Consider the following 25,416-nt stretch of genomic DNA (forward strand, 5'->3'; position numbering starts at 1 on the left):
CTTTTCGACCGTCCGCTCGCGCATAAAATTTTTTCCTGTCGTTAAATTAGCAAAAGTGGCATCAGACACGCCCATTTAGACCGTGCACCGTGCCCTTTAGATGATGCGCTTAGATCGTTAAAATAGGGCCCTATACCAGCCTGATCTTACGAGAATTTGAACATATTTTACGCGGTGGCTAATTCGTATGAATTTGTACGAAGGTAATTGTGCAAAAATTTACAATTATCATAAAAAAAACAATACCCCGCCCCTAACCCCAACATCACAGGGGTCAAGGCAAATCATAAAAATTGAATTATATGAATTAATACGAATTCGCCACTTAGTAAAACGCGTACGAATTGCAATAATAAATCACAACAGCCGACTCCTCTTTCAGTCATCATTTCACAGGTAACGATTTTTTCTCTGCTGCACATAAATATTATTTACTGTAGCTATACAGGAATGAAATCAGAGTGCACATTTACACTGAATTATTTTGTTGAACGTGTAAATAAAGACAGCAAGCAACATGACGTATGTAGACGCTAACATATCTCAACCCATTGTGAAGTACAGTAGATTTGTATAACTGTAATTTTTCATGACAAACTGCCAGACAGTGATACTAACATATATTTTTGGTGGGGAAATGAAACGGACAAAGATGTGCTTGTGTGGATTTATGTCCTAGAGATTCATATTAAAAATGATGTTATGTGTTAGGAGAGACAGTGGACGCCAGTCTCCATTACATTTCAAGAGTTCGACGTGCTTCCATCCTGATGGCAAAGAGTTCAGAGTCTGCTAAATCCCTTTAAAGGCAGATTTGTGTGAAGTGATTCTTAATGTTTTTTCTACTGGAGGTGTTGAGCCCGAGACACTCAAAATCGCAGAGTCAGACATTACAATGGGAATTACAGAATGTTCAGTGGCTTTTTTTTCGGATTTTGAAATATTGTATGTACTGTAGTCATCTCAATTTGGATAATGCATCTGGTTACACTCTTCTCCCGAAAAGCATCTCATGGGTGAGATGAGGCCTGCCAAGTGCTCAAAAATCTGGCCTGCTAACACAAAGGTTTTAAGTTCAATCCCAGAGGTGGGGATAAAATGCAAACCGAGTAACAAGTCTCACTTACATCACAATCTTTATACTGTCACAGCATAAAAACCCAAAGTTGTCTCAAGACAGCTGTTGCTGAAAGTCCTATCATTTTATTCAAATAAAGACCCCAAAATAAAATAAACAAGAATAATAAAATTCACTTCCTCTCTCAAAATATTAAATGTTTCTGTACCAGTACTTCACAATACAGTATAAATTTGTATGGTTAATTTTAATATTTTATAAAAAGTCTAATACACATTAAAGTCGCCATGAAAATAAAATGAAAAACTGGAATTTATTTTAGAATATTTTTATTTAATTTTTTTTTACAAATGACTTATATGTGAGCTTCATCATTTAAAAAAAATTCATATACCCTCATAATCTTAATCAAAAATGCAAATCTCCTCCCCTCCTCAAAACGATCTCTCTTTACTTCCGGTCATATGGTATGGCAGGTGGGTGGGGTCCGGGAGAAGATCACTGCGATTAGCAATTAGCAACAGGACTAGGAACGATTAACGATTAATCTATAGCAGAATACAAGTTTTTGTTTACATCATATATGTGTGTGAACTGTGTATAATACCTTTGTATAGATAAAAGCACACACATGCATGTATATATTTAAGAAATGTTTACATGTGTATATACATTTGTATATTTATGTATAATTTATATTATATATAAATACTTAATATATACATATTTTTTCTTAAAAATAATACATGCGTGTGTGCATATTTATATATACATGATTATTATACACAGTTCACACACATATATGATGTAAACAAAAACTTTTATTCTGCTATAGATTAATCGCAATTAATCATTATGCATCCCTAAACACGACCCAACTTCAAATGATCCAATCAAATCTTGATGGACAAATTCAAATCCAAACATGCCTTATTTAATTTCAGAAGCCGGTTTCACTCATTGGGCCCTATAAAATCTGTTTTATTTTTTCCCAAATTCACTTTCATTTTTTCCCAAATTCCGTTTTATCCGTTTTAATTTTTTGAATTTTTATTTTACCCTTTACTGTTATTTTAGTCACAAAAAGAGTGTGCCTTTAATGTTAATGATTAAAATGTAAATGATTTGGGGGGAAAACGGGATAACACGATTACTTAATGACTGTAAAACATTCATTTACACACGCGCGTGTGCGTGCGCACGCACGCACACACATAAACACAACTCAATTCAATGCATTGTTTATTGTTGTTGCAGAATGCTACAACAAGGTGTCAAAGCAGTGGTGCCTTCAGAAGTGCCTTAAACACATCGGTCCAGCGGAACGCGATCATAGTTTAAACACAATCGCTTGAAATGCAAATAACTTTACTGTACAAACATACACAGGTTAGTGATCTGACAGCATGAGCACGCAGCTCGTTGCACGTGCGAGCGAAAAAGAAACAGAGAGCGGCGCCATGATGCAGATGATTATATTTTAAATGCAAGGTATAGTTAAGTTTGCCTCAGCTCGCTTGAAATGCATAAAACTGAACAAATACATGAGGATTTGTGTTCGGACTTCGGAGGGATGCGAGAGCGCGTGCACGTGAGATGGGTGCAGTTAGACAGATGTGGATGAGAGAGTGCATGTATCTTTGTACTCACAGCGAACGGAATGTTGACAAAACTTACAAATTAACAGTTCTCCGGTCACATGAAAGTCATGTGGGAACTGCTCGGAACTAAGTGCCTAGCGTCGCATTTATGAATTTTTTCGCTGACGAGTCGTGGAAAGCCGCTTCATCATGATTTCAGTGTTTTGGAGGGGGTCTGAAACGACGGGAGGGGGTGTTTCGCCCAGATTTACTTCCCAGTCCTCCAGACATACTTTCTTCTCCCACACAAAAACAGAATTTTATTCAAAATATGTAAAATTCCGCGAAATTCCGCGTTAACACTAGATTCCGTGTTAATTTGCCAATTCCACGATTCCGTCCAATGATGCTGGTTGTGACGATTCTCTCAGCCCAATCAGTGATCTACAGTGTTTTCGCATCACTTTTTGTATCAGCTTGGGTCGCTTGGAACCCCGAACGAGGTGGTACTAAAAAAAAAGTATCAGGTATCACGTACTGCACCTAGTGGAAAAGCTCCATACTATGCAATGGAAAATCGCCATAATATGACCTCTTTAGGTGTACTATTTGAAAGGGTACAGCCCAAGTCACAGCTAGGGAACATTTCTTCTGTCAGTGTACACTAAACACAAGGAATCCTAAAATGTTTGTTTTTTTGACCCAGATATAAGCATACACTGTAAAAAATCCAATTAATGAAATGTTGGACGGGCAACAATATATAAGTTAAACCTATTTTTTTCTTTGAGCTAGTTGAGAAGACATATTATTTTAAGTCTAGATAAATCTGTGTTTAAAACATTAAATGAATGGTTATCTTCAAATCCAGTCAACATTCAGAATGGCTAATGTTGACTGAACTAATGAAGACAAATCAGGTAAATATGTGGAGTTATGACAGCTATGTTTCCTGACAGCAAAATGCTCATAATATTACTGTTATTTGGTCACAAAATGTAATTGTAAGAGTTGTTCAGGCGTGAATGTATGTGCTTAAGGTTTAAATATGCGGTCGGTTAATAAAGATAACGTCTATTTAAAAGTGTGCTCGGACACTTTCGGACGGAGATGAGCTCCATATGAGCTCCAGAAAATCACCGGCCCTTAAGCGCTCACACCCCGCCCAGCGCAGCCTCGCCTCGGCAAGCGCATCAGAAATCGACTGCTGGCTCTGATATCTCTGTGGCGTTTAAACGTGATTTAATTCATTTTAATTTCTCATACTTAACAATGAAAGGGTTATGTTTTAAATCATATTTTAGGATTGCACTTAATTGATATGGCTGTTGAGTGATGTTTCATATCTTTTACATTTGTTATAACCGGACTGCATGCGAATTTGAACTTCAGAGCTGAAGGAGCGGATGGAGAAATAGTCCCAATATCATAACAATTGTAACGTGTTCCCTGTGTCCCTGTGTTTTGTGATACTTGTGTTTTGATTTATACTCTGTCTCTGTGTACCTGTGTTTACTTGTGTGCATGTATACCCTTGTTCCTAGTGTAGCTCCCTGTGTTAATTAGTGTCTCCGCCCCCTTGTTTGTAACCATGGATATTCATTGTGATCATGCTTCTCCCCTTGTGTGTTGTCCTAGTTACTGATTGTTTCTGCTCTGTCATTGGTCTTGGTCATTCATATATACCCTGCTTGTTCATTCTGTGTTTGTGGTTTGTTGTTAGATGTCGCAGTCCCTTGTGTCCCATGGTTTTTGTTTTTCACTTTATTTGGAATAAACTGCACTTGGATCCGTACCTTTTGCCTCATCCTGTTTCACCCGGTCTCACCCGTGACAGAACAAACCACCACTCAGGATCCAGCAGCAATTCCTCGTTCCCGTGATTTCCCAAGTTCCCTGGTGTGTTCTCTGTGTCCTCATGCTCCGTGTCGGCAGTATCCGAGTGCAAGTTTCACCCCCCACCACGGAGGAAGAATGGTGGAACGCGCTCGCCGACCTGACTTCCCTCCGGCAACAGGGGCAATCTGTGCGATGTTTCGCCCAAACGTTCTGGTCATTTTCGCTTGGCCTGGACCTTAGTGACTCTGAGCTTAAAAATTATTTTAATGAATGTCTCGATGAACCCGTACCGCAGCAAGAGGTCGACGGGCTACAAATACTCGATTTCTGGGGCTTCGTGGGATATATGCATAACCGTGGCCGATGGAATTTATGGGAGTTCCCCGCCGAAAGACCCGCGGAGACTGCAACACCCACTCCACTTCACCAAACTGCTTTGATGAACTCTCCAGCACTGCCAAAAATCCGACAGTTAATCACCAGCCTGATGGATGTACCATTGGTATCTGTACGGGTGGCCGGGGTGCCCCGTCCTGTGGTTTCCAGCTCCGTGGTGCATACTAAGTCTGAGGTATGTTCTCTGCACTCAATAATTTCCATATTTGGCATGGCTTTGTGGAGTGTGTGGTCCGCGTACTGCTCCTCTGTCTTCTATGATGCTTTCCAGGTATCCATTGAGTCATCTGAGCCCATTGAGTCCTCTGAGCCGAGTGAATCTCCCGAGTCCTCTGAGCCGAGTGAATCTCCCGAGTCCTCCGAGCCGAGTGAATCTCCCGAGTCCTCCGAGCCGAGTGAATCTCCCGAGTCCTCCGAGCCGAGTGAATCTTCTGAATTCTCCGAGCCGAGTGAATCTTCTGAGTTCCCCGATTCCCATGAATCTTCTGAGTTCCCTGAGTCTTCTGATCCTCCTGAGCCGAGTGAGTCTTCTGATGCCCCTGAGCCGAGTGAGTCTTCTGATGCCCCTGAGCCGAGTGAGTCTTCTGATGCCCCTGAGACGAGTGAGTCTTCTGATGCCCCTGAGACGAGTGAGTCTTCTGATGCCCCTGAGACGAGTGAGTCTTCTGATGCCCCTGAGACGAGTGAGTCTTCTGATGCCCCTGAGACGAGTGAGTCTTCTGATGCCCCTGAGACGAGTGAGTCTTCTGATGCCCCTGAGACGAGTGAGTCTTCTGATGCCCCTGAGACGAGTGAGTCTTCTGATGCCCCTGAGACGAGTGAGTCTTCTGATGCCCCTGAGACGAGTGAGTCTTCTGATGCCCCTGAGACGAGTGAGTCTTCTGATGCCCCTGAGACGAGTGAGTCTTCTGATGCCCCTGAGACGAGTGAGTCTTCTGATGCCCCTGAGACGAGTGAGTCGTCTGTGCCGAGTGAGTCATCTGTGCCGAGTGAGTCCCTTGTGCCTCTTTGGTCAGCTAGTGTGGCCACCCCGAAGCTCCAGAGACTTTCTATTTTCACCAGAACTATGGCCAGTACAGAACTCTCTGCCTATCCCACGATGGCTGTCCCCAAGCTCCTTGCCCTCACTGCCTGGTCCATGATGACAATATGTGAACTCACTGCCCTGTCTAACCAGGCCCAGAGGGCCTCTCTCTGTTCTCTTCTGCCCAGGTTTCCGATACCACCAGCACCACCCTGGTATCCAGTCCCTCTCTGGGCCCTGCCGGCTCCGCCCTGGGTTCCCGCTCTGCCGGCTCCGCCCTGGGTTCCCGCTCTGCCGGCTCCGCCCTGGGTTCCCGCTCTGCCGGCTCCGCCCTGGGTTCCCGCTCTGCCGGCTCCGCCCTGGGTTCCCGCTCTGCCGGCTCCGCCCTGGGTTCCTGCTCTGCCGGCTCCGCCCTGGGTTCTTGCTCCGCCCGCGGCTCCACCCTGGTCCCAGTCTTCGCCCTGGCTGCCTGCTCCGCCCGCGGCTCCGCCTTGGTCCCTGTCTCCGCCCGCGGCTCCGCCTTGGTCCCTGTCTCCGCCCGCGGCTCCGCCTTGGTCCCTGCCTCCGCCCGCGGCTCCGCCCTGGCCCTTGGACTTTCATGGCCTTGGCCCACCATCCCTCCCCCGGGTCCACCTCCTTACCACCGCCCACCTGGACTTATGTACTTTGGGGGGTTTTCTTTCTGGTGGGCGTCTGGAAGCCGCCCTTTAGAGGGGGGGCTATGTAACGTGTTCCCTGTGTCCCTGTGTTTTGTGATACTTGTGTTTTGATTTATACTCATGTCTCTGTGTACCTGTGTTTACTTGTGTGCATGTATACCCTTGTTCCTAGTGTAGCTCCCTGTGTTAATTAGTGTCTCCGCCCCCTTGTTTGTAACCATGGATATTCATTGTGATCATGCTTCTCCCCTTGTGTGTTGTCCTAGTTACTGATTGTTTCTGCTCTGTCATTGGTCTTGGTCATTCATATATACCCTGCTTGTTCATTCTGTGTTTGTGGTTTGTTGTTAGATGTCGCAGTCCCTTGTGTCCCATGGTTTTTGTTTTTCACTTTATTTGGAATAAACTGCACTTGGATCCGTACCTTTTGCCTCATCCTGTTTCACCCGGTCTCACCCGTGACAGCAATCTTAAATAAAACTTCTAAATATACCCGTGTGTGTACGCGCGTGCGCGCGACCCGCTCGCGTGCGTTTGTGTATGTACAGTATGTGCGTGAGTTTTTAATTTAAAATGTCTTAACTCGGAAGGATCTGGATCACAGGTCATTTCATCTGAGATTAATCCGCACCTAACAGCAGGAATCACTCACTGTTTTACAAAAGGACACAAGTCATCAGCCGTTTCCTCAAGTTCACGTCAGGTAAGTGTTTGTAAATAAATGTTAATTTTAGACTATATTAATTGGCAAAGACGCAAATACGCGACGTTTTTGTAAAGATATAAGTTATATAAAGGTGTGTTATGTTATGTGTCCGAGTTAAAGTGGAGCTATTTTAGTTAACGTTACCGGACAGGGTTTATTACTCCGTCTTAATTGGGACATTTTTACAAACAAACCTTATAAAATACAATACTGGTGTGCATTTTCAGACAAAACAATAGCACTCATATGTTAAGAGATGTCAATATTTTAGTCAGTGATAAGTCCTGTCCGAGAAAACCGCCCAATAGTGTTTCATTCAATTAGGTGTGATGTCTGAGGGAAATTTGGCAATTTTAGGGTATAAAGTCTTTCACCGTCAAGCTTTATTATATTAAACATGTATTTATGTATGTGTGTGTGTGTATTTATATTCCTCTGTTTATCAAACCAGGGCGGTGATGATGTGGAGAGAGGCAGACCAGAGGGATGCATGGCGAAAGAAGTTCTTCAAAATGGCCCTTCAGATGTTCTGACTTAACAACACCAGCATAAATTATTTGATAAATAATTTTAAAAAGTTTATTTAAAATGTCCAAATAATAAATATTAATTGAAGTAACACATAAAACATTGAGTAAATACTTAAATTTTAATTGACAGAGTATTTACTGTAAGTTTTTAAAGATTCAACGGATTAAAATATTTTAGTTGAATGAGCTATAAAGCTAGTTGAGCAAACATACTTTTTTATATTTGAGTCAAGTTTGGGCCAACTAAAAAACATCAATCCAGGTAACACTTTGGAGTCAGAAATTGAGTGAACGTAAAAATTTCTGTGGAACTAGTTACTAAAAAATAATTCATTGAGCCAACAAGTTATTTTTTACAGTGTATAAGCTTCTTCCTACCCTTAGCAGTTGTCACACATTTTGGCACATCAAGCTGTGGTCGTAGCTCACATTAACATTTAGTTTCATTCATTTAGCAGACACTTATATCCAAAGTGACCTATAAATGCGGAAACATTTCACATTTTGCCTAGCTAAAGTACTTTGAGCCTGTCTTGTGACATTCCTGAATGCTATCCTATATATTACAAATAAAACCCCTGGAAAAAAAGAAAATTTATTGACCAAAGAAAAAATCTTAGCATATTAGCATGATCCCAGTGATCTGCAGTGAAGACATTAGCAGAGGGCCATCATTTGTTTGAGGAAACGTATTTATAAGGGCCAGGAAACCAGATGATATCACTGCTGGAGGGAAAGTCCCAAAAATTCCCATCATCCCCCAGCCAAAGGAGTGAGATTTTTGATAGCTAGCACTTCCCTGTCCAATCACGGAGCGGAAGCGCTAACACATTCATTCCAGATGTTTAAATGGCCCCTTGGGATGTGATCCAGTCCTCTGCTGACACAGATCTTATCTCAGGTTGAGAATCAGAGAGCGGAGATCACGGCATAATGAAGTAATTCCTGTTTTCAGGAGTTCTGGGATGACTGGGGAGTCTGTTTATCCAGATTAACTGATCCAGGAACAATGAAAAAAACGAAAACGAGTGTGAAATATATGATCTGAGCTTTCTTGGACAGTTCGTAGATCGGCGCGAGGGACTGTTTGGACAAGCGAGTCTAAACAAACGCAGACGATCCGATAGCAAATCAGAGGAATTAGGAAAGCAGCTGTGTGCTTCCGACGGCAGATGAACGAACGCGGTAATGGATCAATTTAGAGCACTTATACAGTGTGTGACTTTTCGTCTATGGGTGCCGTGTATTTTAGCATACAGGACCTTTACTTTTTTTTTAAAGTTAACCACCTAGTATCAGACCAGAACACATGCACAATGTTGTTAATGAAATGCTGGGAATTGGTGCCCATTAAGCACACACGCGTCGCCGAGATGTCTGTTTAAAGCGAAGCTCATCTGGAACCATCACATTTGTATTATTATATGACAAAAAACAAATAATAAACATGTTGAGCGCAGATTCGCATACATTCATAGGCATACACCGATGTATGGGACTCCTGTAACCTGCGGTGCAGGCGCCCCTGACCACATCTAATTATATCTAGGTTAAATTTGTCTATTTTTATATAGCAGCTGAGCTGCAAATATACCATGCGTTTGCAAAAATATAAAATGTTTAAATGTTAGTTTTTAATTTGAATGTACAGCAGACAAAAAATCAGACTCTGAAGGCATTACAGTGTCATCAGTTTAAAGATTTGGCAAGGTTGACTGCTTCCCTGTGATCAAAAGGAAAGATTTTAGTACTGGAACGTTTGCTCATCTCATTTACATCACGGTCAAATGTGAACCGATTGGTTCAAAACATAACCATTAACATTCTGCGTAACATCAACGTAACATCCGACAGGTAATGTTTTGTATAAAATTGCATGCAATGAACCGATGGGTGGACAATGCATGTGTGCTAACGGGGTCAGGGCGGAATTTATGGAAATTTATCACCGCCCATCATCAACAGGCTTTTTGAGAAAGTCAAAGGAAAAATGAAATAAACTGGAAAAGTTAAAGAGAGAAAGAGATCGAAAAAGAAAGTGAGAAGAAAAAAGCCAGGCTGTGGTGGAGCGCTGCCAGGTGTCTGTGTGGTCTGTACATTTCAGCATTTAGGAAACAAGCCAAGCGAGGATGGGGTACACACACACACACACACACACACACACACACACACACACACACACACACCAAAAGCCCTCGGCCCTTTTCAAACCGCAGGCACACGTCTTCATCACCTCCACGCGGATATGAAAGCAGCAAGAGTCGGAACACAACCCCATCAGTATTTCTCAGCTTCTAATGATGCAGGACTGATGTACGAAGCAACTATCCAAACCAGACACAAACAGACACACGGGCGGCTGGCACCTTCACTCGAGGGCCCGGCGCTTTCCCCCCGCGCTCCGACTGGACGGAGACTCGCGGCTCTGTTTTTCTAGACTTCGTTCTTGTTTGGGTTGGTTTTATGTGAGCAGTTCCCATTGTAAACTTAACTCGCCCCAAAGTGACGCCTTTGCTGAACGCAACCGATTTTTTTACTTTTTTTTATCGCGGGGTTAAATAACGTCTATCGGTCTTGTGTGGTCTGCTTTGAAAGAAACGCCACGCGAAGCCGTTTTTCACTTTAATATCAGCCGTTGTTATTGCCGAGTCTAAATTATTATCCCCCTTTCAACTCGATCGTGTGTGAAATTGTCAAAACAATAAGACTTATGCGTCGGATTTGAAATTTTAGCTTCGAGCAAATCTGCTCAAAAAGAGAATTTATTTGTGGTCACTTCGAGCATGCCGTTCGACTGCTGTGATTGAGCTAAAGAGACAAAGATGCATACAGCACTTCCTAAAAGTGTTACAAAGGTTGACAGTCTAACACAGAATCCATAATTACACAGGGCCCCATAGTGCAGCTATGTTAGTTTAACCAACCCCACCCGACTATTAGATCAAATGATGTTTAATGAGCGCTATTAGAGTTAGTGTGTACTCATATATACACACACAGACATGCTTGATGGATGCAATAGCACAGCACTTGGTGTTTTGAAGAAGTCGACTCCTATTAGCACAGTGTAAGCCGGAAAGGCATATGACAATATCAACGGCATTTCATACTTGCAACACTTAGGTTCAAATTTCAAATTTCACATACATTCCTTCATTTTTAGTGTATACAATTAATAATTTGGAAGTCTTCAAAAATAAGCACTAAAATGCAGTCTGCATTTCATTTGATTCAATTTCTGTAAGCACTTTCTTTTTTCATTTTTTTCTACACCCTAAAAATTGCTGTGGGATTAACCCAATGCGTTGGATTGTTATTTAACCGATGATGGGTTGTTTCAACCCAAAATGCTGGGTTGTTTTAACCCAATATTACATCAAATATAAACGTTTTCTGGGTTAATTTAACCCAACGACTGGGTTTTGCCCTTTCTGACCCAATGCTAGGTTGAAAATAACCCAGCATTTTTTGAGTGTAAATCACATTTCTAAATTTTGTTGCTGTATGAAGATACATACGCAGAACTTTAACAAAGCATTAAAATACAATATTTTATAAAATAAACACAATATTAAATAATAAATGATTAAACCAATAACAGGTTGTAGAAGTTTCAAACTTACACAAAAATGCTGGGTTATTTTTAACCCAGCTTTGGGTCAAAAAGGAATTAACCCAATGCGTTGGGTTGTAATTTAACCTATGATAGGTTGTTTCAATCCAAAATGCTGGGTTGTTTTAACCCAATATTGGGTCAAATATAAACATTTTCTGGGTTAATTTAATCCAACAACTGGGTTTTTCCCTTTTTGACCCAATGCTAGGTTGAAAACAACCCAGCATTTTTTGGAGTGTAAATCACATTTCTAAATTTTGTTGCTGTGTACATACGCAGAACTGAACCCAGCTTTTGGTCAAATAGAAATTAACCCAATGTGTTGGGTTTAACTTATGATATGTTGTTTCAACCCAAAATGCTGGGTTGTTTTAACCCAATATTGCTTCAAATATAAAAAAATTCAGGGTTCATTTAATCCAACGACTGGGTTTTGCCCCCTTTTGACCCAACGCTAGATTAAAAATCTAGATCTACATTTTTTGGAGTGTAAATCACTTTCTCAATTTTCAAATTGTCAAAAAGGAATTAACCCAACGCGTTGGGTTGTAATTTAGCCTATTATAAATTAGCATTTAAAGCACTACAAGTTGTTTTGGCAAAGTAGCAACCCAATATAAGCATGCTGATGCTTTTCATAGACAGTTAGTTTTGTATTTGAGTTATTACAGTATTAACAACCATCATTACAATCCTCATCACGCTTTCTGTGGTGGTACAATAATTCAACGAACGGTTGCTGTTTAGAGGATAGCAAAAACGTACTGCAACAAATTCAGCATAATTTTATTCAGGTATTACGACGACAGGCCTGCAGTGCTGTGATAGACTTACAATAAAAAACAGGTGTGGAGACTTGCTGAGCGTTTCTGGCTAACTGAACGACCCCGAGTGTGAGCCAATCAAGAAGGGAGGTCTGTCATAGCGAAATACTCAACAGTCTCATTGTCTCGCGAGCTCTGAGGTTCGTCCTCCAGCAGAATTCATATGGCACCCATCAAGATCTATTAAATACACAAACACATTAATACACTTCCTGCGCTGGATATTAGCCTCAAAATGAGGTCTGTGTGGCGGACGAGGAAAAACACAGCCTAATTGAACATTAGAGCCACCCGTACAGAGCATAATGAGAGTGGGCTATTTGCACTGAAATAATAATAATGTTATGTACGAAAGCATGTTCCACTTATTTCCACCATTCTTAACAAATATAGCTGAACGGACAGAAGAGAAGATTTATCAGAGAAGCAAACACTGTTTGCATTGTTGGACTTTTACTTAATGATCTGATCATTTACACCAACTTGAGGTTTAATGAGGCAGATTGGTAACTGAGACGGTCTCAATACAAAGTAAGAAAAGTAATAATAAGTGCGCACATGTGATCAGTTATAACAATCAGCATCAGCGTTCGCATTCAGATCTGCATGTGTTCAAATCGCAGGTGATTTTCGTACTTGACTGACACATTTAAGATATGCATGGAATGGCATATTACCATTTGAAAGCAAAAATAAGTATGCTGTGTACTCAGTATGCATACTTTTTACATTACCTACTATTTGGAAAAATATGAGCTGTATTCTGAAAGGCTTACTATTGTACTGAATACTGGGCAGTACAGTATATAGGCTACTGTAAACTAAAAAAAATGCTGGGTTATTTTCAACCCAGCGTTGGATCAAAAAGGGACAAGCCCAACCCAGAAAATGTTTGTAGTTGACTCAACAATGGGTTTAAAGGATAGTTCACCCCAAAATTATAATTTTGTCATCGTGTTGTTCTAAACCTGTATGAATTTCTTTTTTATGATGAACAAAAAGAAAATATTTTGATGGGAAGCACACAGCTGATTGTAACCATTGATTTCTATAGTAACAAAAACAAATACGATGGAATTCAATGGGTACCGTCATCTGTGTGCATACCATCATTTATCAAAATATCTTCATCATTTATCACAATACTTCCATAGTATTTGTTTTCCTACTATGGAAGTCAATGGTTACAATCAGCTGTGTGCTTCCCATCAAAATATTTTCTTTTAAAAAAAAATTTCCAGCTCCCCACATAAAACTTTCGTGTGCTAACATTTTTTAAAAAGTATAGTTTCGTGTTCGCACGTGAAACTTTCGCTTTCACATGCGCGTGCGATATTTTCACGTGCGCACGCAAAACTAAACGCGATAGTTTTTACATGCGCACGCGAAACTAAACTTTATTAAATTTTTTGCTCCATATCCCCTTAGGAGCTCCGTACCATTGACTTCCATAGTAGGAAAAAATATTTTGGAAGCATTGTGATAAATGATGTAGAAAATATTTTGATAAATGATGGTTAGCACACAGTTGACGGTACCTATTGAATTCCATATTTTTTTATTCCTACTATAGAAGTCTATGGTCACTATCTGCTGTGTGTTTACCATCATTTCTATAAATATCTTCTGTTGTGTTCATCAGAAAAAAGAAATTCATACAGGTTTAGGAGGATGAGTAAATGATGACAGAATTTTCATTTTGAAGTCAACCATCCCTTTAATATTTGGCAGTTTACATGATGATGCCAGAAAGAGGTGTTAAATTCCATTTGATTTTATTTGAGGTAAATTCATAACAGTGGAAAAGCTCAAATTATATGACTACAAAGTATGCATACTAAATACTCCAGCAATAATGAAAGGCGTTGTGGTAGCATGGTATTCCAAACACAGCCATGCAGAATAAAACCACAATAGACGTCTAACCACTGCATGCAACAATGATGTAATCTTCCATTTCCAGTTTGAAAAACCGAAAGAAATATAAGTAGCAATTTGCAATATGACTCTTTATTGATCAAGTCGCTAAAAGTGTTTTTTTGCACAAAACCAGATAAATACAGAGACAATATCTTGGTGCTTCGAACAACAATGTAGCATACAACTGTTTGAAAACATTGCATGCACACTGTACAGTATACAGTAGGTGGTCAGTTCACCTCTTTGACGTATCTAAAAAATACTTAATTCTTATTTGCAAGGGTAATGCAAGCATAGAAAATAAGTTAGGACGCAGGCCAGCCAGGAGCTTTACAAAATCAGATCAGCGCTAAACAAAAAACAGCCTTTTAAAGACCTCCGGTACTCTGAAGCTTTCATCTACACACAATAACACTGTCTGCAAGCCTTTCAAAACTTCACGTATAGATAAGGCAGAACGAGAGGAAGTCTTCAACATCAAAGCCGAGGCCTGCAGTCGCTAGAGGCCATTGTAATACAATGAAGAATCAAGACCATATACACGCTGTTGTATCTAAGTGCCTGGTACCATATGTGCTCAGGGAGAACGCTCTGAAAGTGTGAGAGAAAGAGAAATAAAGAGAGAGGCAGAAATGTTGTTCGGGATGGCGTGATGGCTCGAATTCGACGGCAAGATGAAAGTATGGATTTCGTTCGTAATAAAGTAAAACAGCTGCTTGCCAGACCGGTTGGCACGGACAGATGCAGTATATTTTTTACTCTTTTATAAGGGCCTTAAAAACAAGCTGATGCAAGCACATACTGTGGTGAAACTTCTGTGCAGACTAACCTGACAGCCAGCTTAAGATAACACTTACTGGACGGACCAGCCGGCTATGATGACAACTTAAACAATTATGGATTCAAAGTGAAATCGTGTCGGGTCTTATTGTACAAGATTTACCACAATGCGTCCAAGGATTTAGTTTTTGTACTAGGAATCAGACAGTCACTAACCTCTCCAATAGTGATAAGCTACCGAGCCCCTAAGGTGACATTGGAGTAAAAAAATCTAAAGTTTAGTTTCTTGTGCTCACGCGAAACCTTCATGGGCATATTTTTTATAAGTTTAGTTTCGCGTGCTCACATGAAAGTTTTAATTTTTGCTCCATGTCCCCTTAGGGGCTCCGTAATAAGCCAATATATTGTAGAGGCCGATATATCGGCCGATATTTGGATTTTTTTGTAATTATCGGCTGAAAAATGTTTTCAATCGGTCAGTAAATTTCTTTATTACTTAAATTTGTTGTTTGTAATTAAAAGACACTCAGTGTCACTCAATGTAAAGCCAAAATCTGACAGATAGTAAAATGACCAATAATTATTCACTTTTTAACATCACGTTATGTTTTGTCATACACAACACTACACTAGCTCAACATAATTATTCAAACAGTACCGTGAAATGTCAGATCCAAAATGATTATGTCTTGTAAATAATTTTTAAGTACTCTAAAAGGGTATATTTATAAATGTTATGCATAACAAATGTTTATTTAGTTTCACCAATTTTCTGTTTGTCTTTTATTTACTGTAATAACATACAGCTTTCTTAATATTGGCATCGGCTAGGGTTGCATAACGATTAATCACGATTAATCTATTGCAGCATAAAGGTTTTTGTTTACATCATATATTTGTGTGAACTGTGAAAAATAATTATGTTTATATAAATATGCACACATGTGTGTGTATAATATAAATAAATAAATAAATAAATGAAGAGTTTGGTTCCAAAACGCAATAAACGCCATTTTTGAAAAAAATGAGTTACTGCCAAAATCAGTATTATATCAGGTCAGTAGTTAAAAGTAAATAATTAATTTTACGCAAAATCCAATACCCGCCGTGATATTCTGTCATCTTTTCTCCCTTTGTTCCCAAAATGCGACAAACGCCACTCCTCCTTTTTTACAGAACGCAATAAATCCATTCCTGATATTACAGCGGACCATTCACGCAATGTAAACAAACATGGCGGCGCGCTGAGTACACGGAATCCTAATTTTCCTCATCTACTTTGTACTTCGTGATCAACAAACAAAACAAAATAATACTTTAATAGCATTGCTAAACCTGTGATGGTTTTCTGTGACGGGAAAGAAACGTAAGCCATCAACATCTAATAATTTCCGCGAGAGGCACTCGGCTGCTTGTTCTCCAAACAGCATCAAGCTTCTCATGCTAAAACATTGACCCCAGAGGATCTTATGAAAACTTTACATTATTTTACTCAAAGTCAACGAAAATCGAGCGGGACCAAAACATTTTACAGCTGATCGCTGTGAAAATGTAAAGAGACGACGTCAAATATAACCGCAGCAATGTGTTCTTAATATAACAAAGTAAGTGTTTTGGTTAATGCCATTAATGTTTATTTTTTAATCATTGTATACCACTAGTCAACTAAATAAATATAAAATGGTAAAGATGAATGCACATTTATACATTGATTTAATAGATTTATAGCATTTTGAAAAAAAAAACTGTCATGGATTTATTGCATTTTGTGGAAAAAATAATTAGTTTTTATAATAAATCTTTGAAAATCAAGTTATGGATTTGAATTTCTTATGTTTTTATAACCTAAAGATGCTATGTGAAAGTTTGTAACAGAAAATAGTGGTTTTCATCTTGTCACTTTCTTGGTATAGAAAACACGTTTTTACCGAAATTTGTCAAAATGGATTTATTGCGTTTTGGAACCAAACTCTTCAAATATATATATCGTATTTATATATAATATAAATTATACATAAATATACAAATGTAAACATTTCTTCATTATATTTATTTTTACAATGTTATTACACAGTACACACACACATATATGATGTAAACAAAAACCTTTATTCTGCAATAGATTAATCGCGATTAATCGTTATGCAACCCTAGATCAGCTATAAAAAAAACATATCGGTCGACCACTACTCTCCAACTACCTGTCTCCTGTCATCTCAATTGTTCATATAAAAAGTCAAAATTGCTTAAACAAATATATATATATATATTTTAAAACATATGAAGTCACTGCAAACAAACTCTCACTAACTGGAAAACGTTGTCTCTATCTGATCAAAAGGTAAATTACAGGGATTATTCTGAATGCTTTGGCAACGAAAACATGAAATCCGGTTTAGCAAGACTATAAATCGATCAACAGCCCATGAGTCAAACAGCCGCAAGCCTTTGACTGTGTCCCAGCAAGAGAGGTGAATGTGATGCGGTGGCAATGAATGTGATTAGTCACAGCAGTATATAATATAACATGTACTACTCACTCCTGGGCTCTCGTGGTCCGTCCACCGTCACCTTAATGGCCCTGTGGTAAGTGGCCACTTGTGGTGGGTTTGTGAATACTGTAATCGTCAAAGTGAAGCTCTTCCCTGTGTAAACACAGTTAACACACCGCACTTCAGATAGTAACTCAATGGACATTTAAAGATTTCAACAAATAGGTATTAGTTATCAAAGTTTTACTAAAGTGGAAATCAGCAGAGAGATTGAAAAGCATACATCGATACCCAGATTATGTCTATTATATATTGTATGTGAACATGTCTGTGAAATCCAAGATGAAGTCTCATAATCTAATGATTAATCAATCATTGATTTCAATATCAAGGTTTTATTTTTACAGAATTTATTTTACATTATAAAAAGAGTAAATTACCGGCTGTGTTTTTTTTTCAGACAGGGTCGCATTTGTTTATGTTTGAATGAAGACTGCCCATAAACAAGGCGGTGGGTTTCTGGGAAACTTTAGCTAAGGATTGCGCAACACTACAGCGTGGCATCTGCGATCTTGGCCTTTGTCAGACAGCTCACTTCCCTAAACAAAGATTCCAGACAATTTGTGCTCTCTGGTGGTTTAATACGGGGAACAAGGGATTAACATGACGCTCCAATGGTTGCTACTCATGAATGCCCCTGGTTTGCTGGGGAGACAGGAAGTAGTGGGTGGAAATTTCTGGCAACACTGGGAAACAGCTGGCAGGACGCTCGGAATCTCGGCACCAAAACGCTGATTTCATAAAAGCATCAATTTTATAAAATATTAAAAACCACCAAATAATGTAAAAAGAATTTGAAGAGATTACTATGACAAAATAAGTATTTAAAGTATTCAATATCCTGAAGCTTTATGAGTAAAATATTTTAATGAATCAAAAATATCACTATTGCATTACATTTTTTAATAAAATGTACGATCTATAAACAATGCAATACTTTCGGTGTAAACAGTGTGGTTTGTGGCACTATCAAAACAATCCTATCTATTTGTCTGCCTAATCAGAGATTGGGGACTGCTTGGAAAGTCTATTTCGGATTCTATATGCCAACACTTCACTTTAATGAAACTGATTCTGGCAATAAGCAAAATTTATTTGATAAAAGTGCATCATACACTCTTCTTTGCTCAGTGTTAGGCAGGCACCATTGGCGTAACCCAAGTAAAGCACGCTCTCAGACCTGTAATTTAATGAGTGCATTATTACTGGAATTGTGGTGATGTGGTTTCACGTCGGTGTTGACTCGTAACTGATAGCTGATTACACAGACAGACTATAATTATTCTAGCAATGTCATGTGTCCCTATGTGACCTCATGACTGTTACTAGATCTACCGGCAGGATTTCTCTACATCACATTGTATAAGCGTAGATAAATATTACAAAGTTTCATAAGAAAAGCGCATGGTGCTTTCCTTGAAACTACCTTAACCAACTTAAAAGGTTTGGACACAATTATTCAATTACACAGATAGTTTTATAGATAACTGTAATGCATATGGGTTACAAATATATTTTTTCATACAAAACAAAGACTTATTTTTAGGGATGCAATGATACAAAATGTATTTACCGATATCGATATTTGATTACTTTAAATTGTATCTGCTGATACTGATAAATTCTGATTTTTAAAACAATCGGACGATATTGCTTTTTGTGCCAATACAGATTATGGGCCGATACATCGGTGCATTTATTTTGGGAATAGATGAGCTGCACAATTCAGTATACCTGAAAACTACTGATTAAAAACCATCCAATGATGTACGTTAAAAAAATATTAAAGAGAGCATGCAGTGCTAGAAATTTAAGCAAAGGATAGGGACTTTACATAATCTAAAACAAAATATATTTTTGTATAGTTACAATTTTGAGTTTTTGGCTTATTGCAATTTATTTTTTAAACATTGGAACGTAATATGCTAAAATCATACTCAAAACCTTTGATTGGTAATGTACCACCAAGCATAAACATGCAATGAGGGAAAACAATGAACCTGCCAAACAAGACAAATGTAATACTGATAAATGTGAAAGAAAAGCCCTCAACAGCCTGTGTAAATGATCCCATGTTGAAAGAAACATTATAAGGAATTTCAAAAGTGTGTTTTTCCTTAAATATTTTAGATGATGTGTACTGACCTCTTCCACTCCGGCCAACAAATCGTAGGTCATTGAAGCGGGCCACCTGGTTCTTCATAACACCTGAGGCATTCCTGAGCTCAGCCGAATAATTCTCATCATTCCCTGCCATCACTGTGACCACCGTCCCGTCGGAAACATCACCCAGAGCGACCACCTGCACAGAGAGCAACGATCACAGCAATGACACAGCGCTTTGAATGAATAATTTATTGAACTGTGTTTGAGCACAAAATATTCAACTGCACATTCAAAAACGTCCAACGTAACAGTGACTTCATTTTGTCTAAAAATCCTAGAAAAATTTGACTTGCAAAATAAATGCTGTGATTGAACAATCCATCAAAAACAAGCATGCATGTCAGTGCTACAGTAGGCTATATGCTCGGTTGCATCACACATGTTGATATTTATCCTATTTGCAAATTATGGGAAAGTCTCTGAGTCATTAATGTATAGCTCATTTATGACACAGAGTGCATTTGTTCTTGCAACTCTTTCTATTTCAACATGACTAATCTGTCAATTACTTAATACTTTTAACCACACCTGCACAGACCCGACTATAAACACACAAGCCAAGAGCTATCAAACTGCCATCAAAGTTTGCTCATCAAACAGTGAAAATATGAGAACAATTTATGTGTTGCTCAATAAAAATGAAAAGCTGTTTGCTATTAAAGGGAAAAACTGCTGTTGACACTTAAATGCTTCAGTTCCCTCCACTGACACAGTAAAAGCATGATAAACCAAAAAAAACCTTTTGCATGTCAAACACATTCGAGAGAATGTACTAAAATGTATAAAATTACTTTTTTAGATACATTAATGCTGGTGTCATTTAAAACATGTTGAAAGTTAAAAATAATAATGATCTTGTTGCCTTTAGCAAATACTTTAATAGTTTTATTAAGATTATTGCTTGATACTTTTCATTTTTGTCAGGCAGTATTATGCAAATAATGTACTTATAAGCTTCTTAGATAAATGTAATGTTTTAGTTAATGATTACCTAATAACAATAACGATGTATAGCCCCACAAATCAAGTTACTCTAATACCATAATCTCCAATATAAAGATTCACCAATGCGTCTTTGCGCGCACTCACAAAGTCTAACGCAATTATCAAACAACCCTCGTACTGAAAAATTAAGTTCTTACCTTAAAGGCAACCGGTAGGGTTTTGTTACACCTCCAATGCGAAGGCAGAACCGAGCAGAGAAAGTTCGGGCTGTCGGTCCGCACCAGTTCGGCGGGGTGGTCGGCGATGATCTCGGCCATGGAGCGGTTCTCTTGCGCACGGAGTCTCGGCACCACCGCGCTGTCCTGCTGCTGCTGTTGTGCTGGATTCGAGTTCGCATCGTTCATCTTCACCGATACCGGTGGACTAAACCTCCGGCCGGCGCTGGGATCTACGGGAATGCGCATCACAACAGTCTGAATTAGCCAAAGACAAGCGTCTCTCCTCTGCTGTGTGTGCTTGCAGTCGGTTCCTCTCCGCGCGCGCTGCGCAGCCGGTCTGCGATGAGTTTCGGAAGTGCTGCGGGTTACGCACAAGCAGCCGGACTTCAATTGGCGCTTTGTGCGCCGTCGTCATTAACTACGTTTTCCTGTATCAAAAGGTGCTTAATTCACCCCACAAGACAAATGAACGATTTGTTCAGACCCAATAGGTTTTTAAGATTATACCCTATCACAGTAGATTGTGCGTGAAATAAAATGTGGAAAGCTTAGTAGCTCAATGCTTAGTCTGAATTAAACACATAAGGAATTTAGTCCATATAAACAATATCTGTTATATCAATACCGTTAATGATATATAAAACGTAATATTTGACTAGCTATTTGCCTCTAGTGTGTCTATGGAGTGCTCTGTAATCGAGAGCGCGCAGGATCATATTAAAGCTTCTGTAATTCAGACAGTTGCGGTGGGAAGGATGAAAGGAGCTAAGGAGGCGAAATGTTTGTTGCTTCCAGTGTGGTTGGTCTTTGAAGACAGAGATTTCTTTCTCTTTTGTGGTTTCTTACAGATCCATACACTCATTAGACCGATGGCACTCATACACGTGCTGCCTCACTCACATCACAAAGATGAGCTATTTTATATCTGGCATGAGAACATTTAAAACTGCATGGCTATTATATCTCGTTTGATTGAAAACAGGACAGATTGCCAATGTGTGTTTCGTGTCAAAAGGATTTTCCAATTTCAGGATAGATTCAATTACCGTATAATGAGAAAATGTATGTTTTTCTTCAAATCAGTTACAATAAGGTTATTATTACTTCATTATTTTTTCAATGAACAGTTATATGCACGCTCAGAAATTAAAGACATATATGCTGACTTGATGCAAAAACCAAATTGAACCGAATATGTGTTTTGGGATATTGGTCATACATGCATTAAAGATCAGAAAGGGAATATTTGGAAATCATAAAGTAAATCATTTTACTTCATACATCATATCTAAATATAATCTGCCAAGGCAACCCAGACAATAACTATTAAATACTGCTAAATATATAATGATTTTTAATAGATCTTTATCCAAAAAAGGACTAAGTTGAAAGAGCATGAGTGTAGTTTAACAAAAATCTCCCCTATCTCTGCATGAGATGAGTGTGAGTAAAGGAGTAAAAAGTGAGTGACGAAGTGAGTGAGCCATAATCTTATTAAACACTTCACACATACATACAGTAGTGCAAAAGTCTTAGGCCACCCACCATTAGAATTGTTGTTTTTGCAAGTGATCATATAGAATTATTTCTCAGTCTTTTTATTAGAATACAACCAGAAAATACAGGAAATTGTATGTACTATTAAAAACAGTATAAAAGTATGAAAAACTTGTACTATACAGTAAGTGGTTTTAAAACATGACTAAAGCACCACTTATGGTTCAACATAGCACAATATGGATACACAGGTGCTACATAGATGATGTTTAGCACTACAAATGGTTCCCCAATGATTACAAGCCAGGGAACCACTTTTACTGCTATTTAGCAAATTTTTTAAGAGCATATTAGGGTAAACTCCCCTTCCACTTGAGCAATAGCAGGAAACTAGGATCTCTTAGACCTAAATAAAATTAAATCCTTATTTCTAATCGAATGACTTAAAAAAAGCTCAATATGTGTTTCGTGCCAAGAGAGGTCACATTAAATAGTGACTGATGACTGAAGAAGACATTTACAGTAGTTCTGAAAATTTTATTGTTTTAAATTTTGTGTACCTATTTTTTGTTTGTATCTTAAAAAAGAGTGAAAAAAAAATATGGATGGACATTAAGACTTTGCTTAAACAACAAAGCTGGTGGTGGTGGCCATAAGACTTTTGCACATTCTGTACATATTGTGCAAAAGTCTTAGGCCACCACCACCAGCTTTGTTGTTTCAGCAAAGCTTTAAAGTCCATCCATATTAATTTTTTACTCTTTTTTAAGATACAAACAGAAAATACAGGAAATATGTACACAAAATATTTTTTTTTCCCAAAACGAATGTCTTCTTCAGGCATCAGTCGGTATTTAGTGTGACCTCTCTTGGCACGAAACACATCTTGAACTTTTTTGAGGAGACTGAAGTCTTGAAGTCATTCGATTAGAATTAGAAATTAGGATTTAATTTCATTTAGGATTAAGAGATCCTGCAGCTGCCTGCTATTGTTTAAGTGGAAGGGGACTACATACACATTTCCTGTATTTTCTGGTTTTATTCTATTAAAAAACCTGAGAAATAATTATATATGATCACTATACAATTGCAAAATCAACAAATCTAATGGTAGCATGGTGGCCTAAGACTTTTGCACAAACTGTACATATATTATTAATCTACTCCATCATGTGCAGAATTAACCCACAGCATTATTACACATTTTGGATAAAGTTACTTTGGCTATCCAAACAGTGAACGTGCCAATTAAACTAAAATGCATATCGTGTAAAAGTACACTAGCTCTCCGTCTTTCAGTAATACTGTAGATGGCAATCTCTGCCTCTAACTCACAGCTCAGAGACTTTTTAACTCGAGCCAGAACTTTTGCAGTAGACTTCACACATTTCAAAAAGAAAAGGTCCATCATTTTAATGGGTACAAGTGCATAGCCAATAATCAAAATAGAATATTAACAAACTAGTGGAGGTCAAAACTTGTTCTCTTACTGACGGCTGTCAGTCAAATTTCTGTCACATTCTTTTGGTACATTTTCTACTCTCAGTAGGGCAGAAATGGAACGAAAGATGCTTAAAAAAGTTTTTCCTGAAGAAAAATGAAGTGCAAAATTAGCTAAATATAATAAAAATAATCATTAGTACCCGACTGCTTGTTCATGAACACAGATTCATAACTAAGAAAACATTCCCCTTCCTCTCAGGTGAAGCTTAAAAATGACTAAAGTATAGCTTTGTACAGCTGGAGATGGGGTGGCACTGGCCGGGTCTTTTGGGCACGCATGTGTGTGATGTGTTTGTCTTGTACGTGGTAGAAATAGAAAACGTTGCACTGACATCCGTCTGGCACACTGTTATGAAGGAAAATATGTAGTTTGAGTTATTCATATTGCGATTGAATTACACTCCCTCCCCGCTTGCCCCGGGCACAGAAAATATGTTTAATTTTGGCCGACAATATTAAATATCAATTTCCAATTTACAAAAAGATAAATCAGAGTAGCTGCAATTAAAGTCACGAAGATTCGAACTAAAATTGCTCTGCGTATTATTCAAACAGTCATTTTTCACAGTTTGCTCCAATTTTCAAAAAACGATTTGCTTGGGGAAGAATATAAATCATGACAGAAAATTGAATGATTGATGTTTATCTTCGTGATAATTCCTCGCAGATGGACGGCAAACTATATAGGCCTACGTTATATGTGAGAATCGTAGCTATCAACAAGACAATGATGCGAATAAAATTTAATAAGACAAAATAAAGCGCTTGTCAAACATGTCTAAACAGAAAATCATATACACGCGAAGATATCAAAAAGCATGTGTCACATCTGAATCCACTTTGCCCCACGGTATATGGCCGCCATCTGCCAGCAATATCAGCGTGGAGCACGTAATTTCAGCCGCTCACTGCGCCTCCAGAACGGGACTCTGCCTACTTCTTTTCGGGCGTCTCGTTTGATCTCCTAATGAGCCGAGGGGAGCCCACACAGCTGGCTATGATGTGCTACAAAGATGAGGGGTTAGAAGTCGTCCACCAGGCAAGAACCTGGGATTACCGTGAGCTTTCTGTCACCAGACACTCAGAACCGGTTCACGCACTGATGATGTGATAAGCCAGATGTAACGGAGCCCTTATCTGCTGATGGCATGATCCGGCGAGCTCGTAACGGAGTTGACAGCGTAATCCAGCGTGGCTAGCACATCAGAGTGCAGTTTACAGAAACAGACGGTACTGCCGCGACGGTTTCGACACAACCAGACAAGGAGTCATGCAACAATCAGTACACCCCCCACACATACACAGTGATCCACGGCGTATTATAAGTGATGACACAAGACAAAGGCACCATTGTTGGCTGGTAATGTAAACACGAAGAGACATTGAGCTCTGGGGCTTTAATGATATCCAAATGACTCCAATTCAGATTCATAAAGCCTTGGGATTATGTAACGTGCTACATGCATGTCTGTTTTTTTGTGCGCGCTCTTGCATTCTTTCGTCGGTTGAGAGGAAAAGTACAGCCACTTAAATCCCTGGATCTCGGCTCCATTTCACAGTGGTGCATTTTTGGAGACACTTAA

General features: G+C 39.0%; 1 protein-coding gene across 3 annotated transcripts in view; it reads right to left on the reverse strand.

Annotated features, from left to right (window-relative positions):
* runx2b (RUNX family transcription factor 2b) overlaps positions 1 to 25,416 on the reverse strand; it is a 60,561-nt gene that overhangs the window by 16,515 nt on the left and 18,630 nt on the right. For 2 of the 3 annotated variants that reach the window (XM_065256328.1, XM_065256330.1), the window contains exons 3-5: positions 20,813 to 21,063; positions 19,650 to 19,806; positions 17,493 to 17,597 (exon numbers count right to left, since the gene is read on the reverse strand). In XM_065256328.1, coding sequence (XP_065112400.1) covers positions 17,493 to 17,597; positions 19,650 to 19,806; positions 20,813 to 21,063 — 513 coding nt within the window. Of the gene's footprint in view, positions 1 to 17,492; positions 17,598 to 19,649; positions 19,807 to 20,812; positions 21,064 to 24,890; positions 25,249 to 25,416 lie in introns of those variants that run through there. The other variant, XM_065256329.1, reaches the window with a different exon arrangement.

This window comes from Paramisgurnus dabryanus, chromosome 12 (assembly GCF_030506205.2).
Source record: "Paramisgurnus dabryanus chromosome 12, PD_genome_1.1, whole genome shotgun sequence".
Classification (NCBI taxonomy): domain Eukaryota; kingdom Metazoa; phylum Chordata; class Actinopteri; order Cypriniformes; family Cobitidae; genus Paramisgurnus; species Paramisgurnus dabryanus.